The following is an 8214-nucleotide window of genomic DNA, read 5'->3' as shown; positions in this document are numbered from 1 at the left end:
GATCTTGGGTCCCTTTTCCGTTTTTAGCCCTGGTTTTTACAGGGTCCTGGTATTTACGCTTGTACTATCCGAGCTGGAATCTAGGGTCCCACCACTTGCTTTATCAGTAGAATTTGCATGTTACCTCATGTGCTGTTGTGAGGATCAAAGGGGATGTAGACTATTTCATGTAATTCACCTAAAAGATTTATGAGCAGGGTGCCTGGCACCTAAGAGCGCAATAAATGATAACGATCGCCGTTAGGCTGATAAGAGTACCCGTTAATCGCGTGGCTCCCCTCAATATTCTTTATATACTTATTATGAAGAAAACCAGAAAACCAAACCCAGTGCCATGGAGTCTATTCCGACTCATAGCGACCCTATAGGACGGAGTAGAACTGCCCTATAGAGTTTCCAAGGAGCACCTGCCGGATTTGAACTGCTGACCCTTTGGTTAGCAGCCGTAGCACTTAACCACTACGCCACCAGCTAAATACCATGGAGTTTGAGTAAGCACAGAATGGAATTTGGGGATGATGCGGAAAAACCAAAAATTAATACTTTAAATATATGAAGAGTATAAAAATTAAAAAAAATTAAGTACCTACTTACACCCACTTTTAATTTCTTGATCCTATCAAAGCCATTTAGATTTTAAAATAACTTAAAAATAAATCACACACGTACACTAGTTCCACACCCTAGTTCTCAACCAGGTTTTCACAGTGATTCTCAATCTGTGTCAAACTTCTCACACGTGGTGGTGGGGGCTTGCTCAGCTGAGAATGTGTATTATTCTAGCACCATCTGTGAGAATAAATGTTAAACACAGCAGGCCATGTCGTGTGTTCAACGATATACAATTCACTGGAAGAGGTAAAAGGCCTAAAGCTACTGAAATCTCAAGCATGAATGAGTGTAAATAAGCAAGACTAGGATGATAAATCCTCCTCCTCAAACAGCACCAGGCTGCTAGAAGGTGATCAGGTAACAGGGGTGCTTTCATAGATCATGGAAGACATTGCTGTACTGCTGTAGTTGACCTATAAATACTGCACACTTGTTTACCCTTAGTTTCTCAGTCCCCCAAGTTCAACAGCAAACCTGAGAACTACTATCCTAGGGTATTATTTAGGTAAAAGCAATATGCTTTGCTTGACTAGTAACTCTGCTTTGGAAATATCTACCTAAATATCTAAAAATAGATGTTCAAAAACCTAGCCCACAATTGGTTCAATAATCCTTTTTGTAAATATCACAGCAACTTTGTGGTACTACATGGTGCCACCTGTATTTCTGTTAGATAATATGGTGTGATATAGCAGTGAATACCTGAGGTATTTAAGTAATTTATGCTAATGGATCACAGAACTCTTTGAGATAAGAAGGACATGCCAATTTCTGAAAAGTTGTTTAGGAAAAAGACTGTACTAGGAATTGTTATTTGGGTCTATTGTGCTTGCTTGTTTGAAGAAAAGCCATTATGACAAATAAACTTCAGAATAATATGATTTAGTACCACTGGCAAAAAAGAATAACCGTTTATTAGATACAGAACACTTGTTTGTTCAAATTTTAATACTGCTTTACATGTTTTCTGTTTGTGAAACAACTCCTATTATGTGTATAACCAAAAATTTCAACTGATTACAGATTTATTTAATATTCACTTGTCAAACGCACAGTTGATCATCTTGTGGGGAGAGACATCAAAGGAATATGTACAATTACAGAAATTCTTATAATACATGCAGCATGGAAGATACATTTTATTATTACTTTTTACATATTCTAGAAGACATTCAAGTGAAGATAAATAGATTCTAATTGACCAATTAACTGTTCTGGTTGTTGAGGTCCTTCACTTTATTTTTTGTGATAAGAAAATCCAAAATTATCAATGTTGAATTTCTCATCGTACATTCATCTAAAAACACAGAAAATAAATACTTAAAAAAGGAAGACTGTATATTGGTTAATCTGGATGTTTTATAGTGGCTTATTATCTAATTAGTTGACTGCTGGGAATATCTGATAGAGAAAGAAAAAAAAATTCAGAGACCATTCTCCCAGTTATTTAATTCTGGTAAAGAAACAAAATGAAAACAAACAAACAGAAAATAGTGGCAAAGCTACATGATGCTATTTCTGACCTAGGCGGTTAGGCCTTGATGAACGTTTTAATTTTTTTTCCATAAAGGTAAAAATCTGAAAGAAAGACACATTGTGTATTTTTTTCCCAAAATATAGATTTTTAAAAAATATATACATATAATATATAGAAGCTGAAATTATGCAAAACCAATAAACAAAAGACCACAGTAGAGTGAGTGGGTGCAGCATACAGACAATCAATCATCCCCACAGCAGTTCTGGGGCTTCCCCCTCCCTTTACCTATTTCATGATTTTATAATCACACCTAAGTGTTATCAAGCCTAAAACAAAGGCACTACTGACATCAGGTAGTGCAAAGAGCTCAGATACTTGTTTGATTAGGAGTAAAATACTTTAAATGAGTAGATGGAAATGCAAAATGGCACATTTTTTCAACTCCTTCCAGTGTCAAAGCTTAACCAAAAAAAAAAAAAAAAATCTAAATATACAAATGCAGCCTGGAAATATTTTAGTGCAAATATGAAAAGTAACAGCATAATTTAAAGTTATTTAAATAAGGTAAGGATAGGGATTGTTCTACCAGGGACAATAAACGTAATGGCATCTGGTGCAAATGTCTTGTTCAAACTTTTAAAAATCAAGACAGCAAAATGAGAGGTGAAAACTCACCTACTTAAGTATTTATTATTCTAACTTATAATAAAGGGAAACTAAAATGGCTATTTGTTGAAGATCAAAATATTTTCTTAGATTTGTTGATGGGGGCATCAAAAATAACGTGAGTTCTCCTGAAGTCTGCACACACAATGCTGGTGTTAAATCGCAAGATCTAAGTGCGTCTGGCAAAGCTCAGCCCTCGACTTCCGGCTTCATCAGAAGGTCTCGTCGTCATTGCAGTTGGTTGCCCAGTGCCCAAACATCTCACAGATATCACAGTATGGGCGCTCCTCGCTCCGACTGCCGTGGTGTGTAGAATGGGGAGGGTCCTCGGACATCTGCGCCTGGGTAGGACAATCCTCTGTGTCGTGGAGATCAAAGCAGTCACAAATGTCACAGAAGAGGCGAGGTTTCTTCTTGGACTGCTTCTCCTGGTCATCACTACGAATGTTAACATGCATAATCAGGAACTCATCTTGGAAGAAATTTAAGAGACAGTAGCACTTGCAAAGAGTAAAACAATAAGCAAGAACTAGTTATGGCCAAGTCTGTGAGCCCCAAGTATTAAGTATCCCTATTTTTTCTTTTTCTGTCCAACCATCCATCTGTAGTCTATCGCTCTCTTGGAGATCAAAAATCTATTTATGGCCAATGCACCTCGTATGCAGCCACCACCTGCTGTCAGTGGAAACTTGCCTGTTGCTATGATGTTGCAGAGCTTCCAGGTTAAGACAGACTAGGAAGAAAGGCCTGGCACTCTACGTCCAAACATCAGCCACTGAAAACCCTATAGATCACAACAATCCAATGTGCAACTGATCATGGGGATGGCGCAGGACCGACCAGGCAGCACTTCGTTCTGTTGTGCATGGGGTCACCATGTTGATGGCAGCTGACGACAACATTTACGGCCAAGTAACCACAAAGCAATTGGGCCCTTTTTTCCTTCCCCAATGGAACTAAGGTCCGAATCAGTTATTGCTTAGTGTGAAATACCTGTCATAATTGTTCAGGTCTTCCCCATTGCCATTGAGGGCTGCTTCTGACATCATCTCTACCTTCATCTTGAGATCTTGATTCTTCCTTTGAAGGTCCACTATGACTGAATTTAGGAAATCAATCTATTTGTTCAGGGGGAAAAAAAAAAGCAACAATGAGATGTGTAGAATGTTTAAACACATGTAAGCTGGAGTATCAAGCAGTCGTGAGAGCCTACTCTCGTGCTACGGCTACCAAGAGCGGGAGATGTCCTAGCAGGGGCCCAGAGCAGCCATCACGGAATCATGTTTTCAAGCGTCACGAGGAATAGGAGTGTTGGGACTGGTTTGACTAAAGAGCTAGAGCCACGTCTAGGTGATGGGGCGACGGAGTTTTTGTCTTCCCTTTCTTTCCTATCCTTCAAATTTTCTTTATGGACTAAATGCTTTTTTTTTGTTAAAAAAAAGTTTTAAATTACATTTCATCGGATGTTTTTTGACTGTAAGTGAAGAAGCTTTGTTTGTTACTGCGGCAAATGGAATGACACTTAACTACCTAAGTTGTGGGCTGATGGAGTGCTACGGACTCACGGGAAACTGTAAAAGACATTTATTTCAACAGGAAAAAAAAACGAGAATTCTCCAAAAGTCGTAATTTTATATTTCTGGTATATGGCATGCTGTGAGCCTAAATTGTTTTTTCCCTCTACCACATAGAAACTACATGCACAATTTTGCAAAGAAGCATAACCAGTTAGTTATTCCACTAAACTTTAGAACCAATCCAGAATTTTTCTGTTCTGAGGATTTGAAAAATGTACATGGAAATTCACATCAGATCACCATTTAAAATCTACTGGGAACTAACTGGAAACTCTGGTGGTGTAGTGGTTAAGAGTTCGGCTGCTAGCCAAAGCAGTTTGAATCCACTAGGCGCTCCTTGGAAACCCTATGGGACAGTTCTACCCTGTCCTATAGGGTCACTATGAGTTGGAATTACTCGACAGCAATGGGTTTTGGGAACTAATTGGAGCCCTGGTGGGGCAGCGTTTGGTTGCTGAGTCGGAATCAAGAGGAGAAATGCGTTGGCACATGCTGCCGGGGCTGTGTTCAGAATGCCACACGGACAGAGGGAGAGCCCTGTGCCAAGACTCACTGGGCAATGGGGCAGTTCGAGGACTGTCAGGAGGAACTGCTCTTGATCTCAAGTCAAGGGCCCTTCTTTCCCCTTCTGCAAATACTAAAATGGCCTCATTTCTCTAAGTGTCCACTGAAAGACCAGCTTAACAATATTAAAACCAGACACACACACATTCACTTTCTAAAGAAATATGTATTTGGCTTTTTCCTCCTCCTGCTGGTGCAAATGATGAGACAAAGCTCTCCACCACTGAGGCCTCTCCCTCCAGAATACCACCCTCCAGCACCAATGAGGCCAGCTGTGAAGGCAGAGCCACTGAATCGATTTTCACTTCTCCAACTGCGTTTTGGATATTTAGAAGTCATTATCCTGTTAAGAGCTCCATTTCAGGAAGAAGAAAAAGCCACAAAATGGATGTAAGTATAGTGGGGAACCATACACACACAAGTTAGGAAACATAAAACGAACCATTTGCTGATGGAAGAAAAGTGTTGTCAGCAGCAGAAACAAACGGAAGCAAAAAGGAAAGGGGGAAAGAGGAAACACTGTTAGTTAAGTATTATGCCTACTAGACATACAAAGTAAGCTAACAATGCTAAATTCCAGGGTGTTAGTACATTCGTTGGATCCTCTCAAAAAAGTCTTCGGATAAAACTACTCTCAGATGCATTTAAGTTTTCCTTTTAATTAAAAATGAGAGTTGGCTTTTGTACCTTTCAGTTTTGAAGAGTATAAATAAATTGAAGGTATTAGGAATAAAAGATGAAGTCTGTTGCTTTACATTCCAAATATAAAATAATTTCCCTACATATGATCCTATTTTTAAAACTAAGACTGTTTTGTTAATCTTGGTTTTAAGAAACTGAGTTTCTTAGAGCCTGTCTTTTTAAGGTAAAGATAAACATGGAACCCTTTGACAGATCAATTCTACTTCAAGGAGTTTATCCCACAGAAATTCCAGTACACATTTAAGATGTCCAAGGGAATTCATTGCAGCGTTGCTTATAACAGACCCAAAAGATCAGAAATATCCCAAATGTCATGCCAACCAATAGGGGGCTTATTAAATAAATTACGGTACATCCATATAAGGGAATACTACACAGCTGTACTAAAGAATAAAGGCAGAATAGTTTATGTAGTATGTCAGTACTTTGTAGAAGAAAAAAGGAGGAACAGATGCTATTAGAATGGGCTTACATATACATTCTTTTTAGTCTCTGGAAAGATAAAGGAAAGACTATTAACAGTGATTACCTGTTTGGGGGGTGGGAACTGGGAAGAGAAACAGGGTTTCGAGAGGGACTTTTTTCTGTACTTTTTTTTAATACTATGTAATGTTTGGACCATATGAATGTATTACCATTTTAAAAGGTTAAATGATTTTTAAAATTGCAATAAAGCATAGCAGTAAGGAAGGAAGATTACCTGACTCTCCTGGGCTCTTTCTTCCTCTTCTGCCTGAGTGTCAGTATTACCTTATATTAAATAAAACAAACACACACACACACAAATAATTGGGGGGGGGATTAGAAAACGAGTTACAATCTGATTTCCTTGCTATTGAAGCTAAAGGGCCATTGTTTGAAACCCATTTTCACGTGGAATTTCCCAGGTGCCTCTTACAGAACGTGGCGCTGAGCTCCCATCCCCCATCTGGACCGTGAAGGGTCCCAGAGTACCTGGCCCTGCCCACTTGGGTGTTCTCTCTGCACGCTGGCCAACTAGGAGGACTCTAGCAAAGGGCCCGTCTCTGTCTCCCTCCACTTAGTGCACCACCAGGACCATGGTTGCTGCTATGATGGCAGCTATCACCTGCCAAATACTGTGGCTACACTCGGGAAAGCACAGGGACAACAGCAGGCTCCCCCAGAAGCTGGACCTGGGTCGTGACCGGCCCTCATCTGATTCAACGATGGAGCACCGCGGGCAGGTGGTGCAGGCCGGGGGCAGCCCACCACTGCCTTAGAGCTCAAGGCTCCTGGGAACCGCGCCTCTGCAGGAGGCATTGTGCCGGGGAGGGCCCCCAGCTGACATTTTACCTGAGGAGCTGCTGAGCTGCCGCTTGTTTTCTTTGAGTTGAAGCTCCAGGTTCTTGACCTTTAGCTCAAGCTTCACCTTGTCAGACTCCAGAGACTGAACCACTGAGTGCAAGGCCTTGGCAGAGGCGTTCTCCCCCCTGAGCACTGTGACCTGAAACGCAGGCATGGGCTTAGGTGCCGAGCGTACGCAGGGGGAGGCGGCGGGCGTGCCCCCCCAGGGGGCACTCTACCTCATTTCTCAGCTTCTCCAGCTCCGCGTCCTTCTCTGTGAGTAAGGCACTGGTGAAGCTGATGGATTTCTGCAGGGCGGCTTTTTCTTCATCTGTGTCTTTCTTGTACTTGGATTCTCTAGAAGACCAAAGAGTTAAAAGTTCCAGAAATCAGCCAGGAGAGTGGTCAGTACACAACTGTGCTTAAAAAAAAAAATTAAAAATAAAAACTCAAAAAACAAAAAACCACACAATTACATTTAGTTAATGTAAAAAAAAAAAAAACCCAGAAACAAAAAACGTGTAACAGGCAAGTTTTATGGGGCTTAAGACTACTATGCTTACAAAATTTTACTTACCGTGAGGGGAGAAAAGTGTACCTATGCATAGACAAGCCAGAATCTGCGTATCATTGTATCCATTCGAATTTAAAGAAACAGTTATTAATTTGGAAGACGCAGAATTAAAAAAAAACTGTTGCACCCTCCCCCACCAAAATGCCACTAAAATCTAGCCCCAAGTGGAATCCTGTTACTTCTGGAATAAATTATTACCAAGCACTTACAACAATTAAGAAAAAGCTCACATGCAAAGCAACTGTGTGTGATGTCATGCAGAGCGGTTTATGCTGGAAGTATCCGTTGGTTCTCACTAATTCAGTAACTTTTAGCAAGTTCCACAAATGTGGTTTTGAGATATTACGGGCCAAAACAGTAGCAAAGATTATTACTGCTATTCAAACTGAAGGATTACTGCTTATCAACCCTAGAACCTGAAGAAGACATTCAGTTGCTCATAGAAATTAAAGGTAATTACGTAAAGGCTAGAACAGAAGATGTTAAAACGGGTTTTCAGGTGTAGAATGAACGCGTGGGAGCCTGGAGGGACAGAGTTGGGGACCTGGGTTTATGTTTTCAGCTGACCCACCTGAGTGGGTGCTGGCTCAGGGGCACCCCTTCAGCACTGGCTATCAGTGTAACAGGGGGCAGGGGTGAGGCCTTTAATGACGGAAATATTTATCTACGATCCAAGGGCGTGGGGGAAGACAGGCAAGGCTGAGGGAAAGAAGGGGAGGGAGGGCGAGACACAA

The 8214-nt window shown here is 40.8% G+C and overlaps 1 protein-coding gene across 7 annotated transcripts in view; it reads right to left on the bottom strand.

Annotated features, from left to right (window-relative positions):
- Positions 1-1488: 1488 nt before the first annotated feature.
- CLIP1 (CAP-Gly domain containing linker protein 1) overlaps positions 1489-8214 on the bottom strand; it is a 126033-nt gene continuing 119307 nt past the window's right edge. For all 7 annotated transcript variants that reach the window (XM_064272140.1, XM_064272143.1, XM_064272142.1 and 4 more), the window contains 5 exons: positions 7146-7263; positions 6916-7066; positions 6302-6351; positions 3752-3876; positions 1489-3196 (listed from right to left, as the gene is read on the bottom strand). In XM_064272140.1, the coding sequence (XP_064128210.1) occupies positions 2971-3196; positions 3752-3876; positions 6302-6351; positions 6916-7066; positions 7146-7263 (670 nt within the window). In that variant the 3' untranslated portion in view covers positions 1489-2970. The remainder of the gene's footprint in view (positions 3197-3751; positions 3877-6301; positions 6352-6915; positions 7067-7145; positions 7264-8214) is intronic.

This window comes from Loxodonta africana, chromosome 19, assembly GCF_030014295.1.
Source record: "Loxodonta africana isolate mLoxAfr1 chromosome 19, mLoxAfr1.hap2, whole genome shotgun sequence".
Lineage (NCBI taxonomy): Eukaryota > Metazoa > Chordata > Mammalia > Proboscidea > Elephantidae > Loxodonta > Loxodonta africana.
The sequence above is the reverse complement of the archived record's forward strand: the minus strand, read 5'-3'. Positions and strand labels throughout refer to the sequence as shown.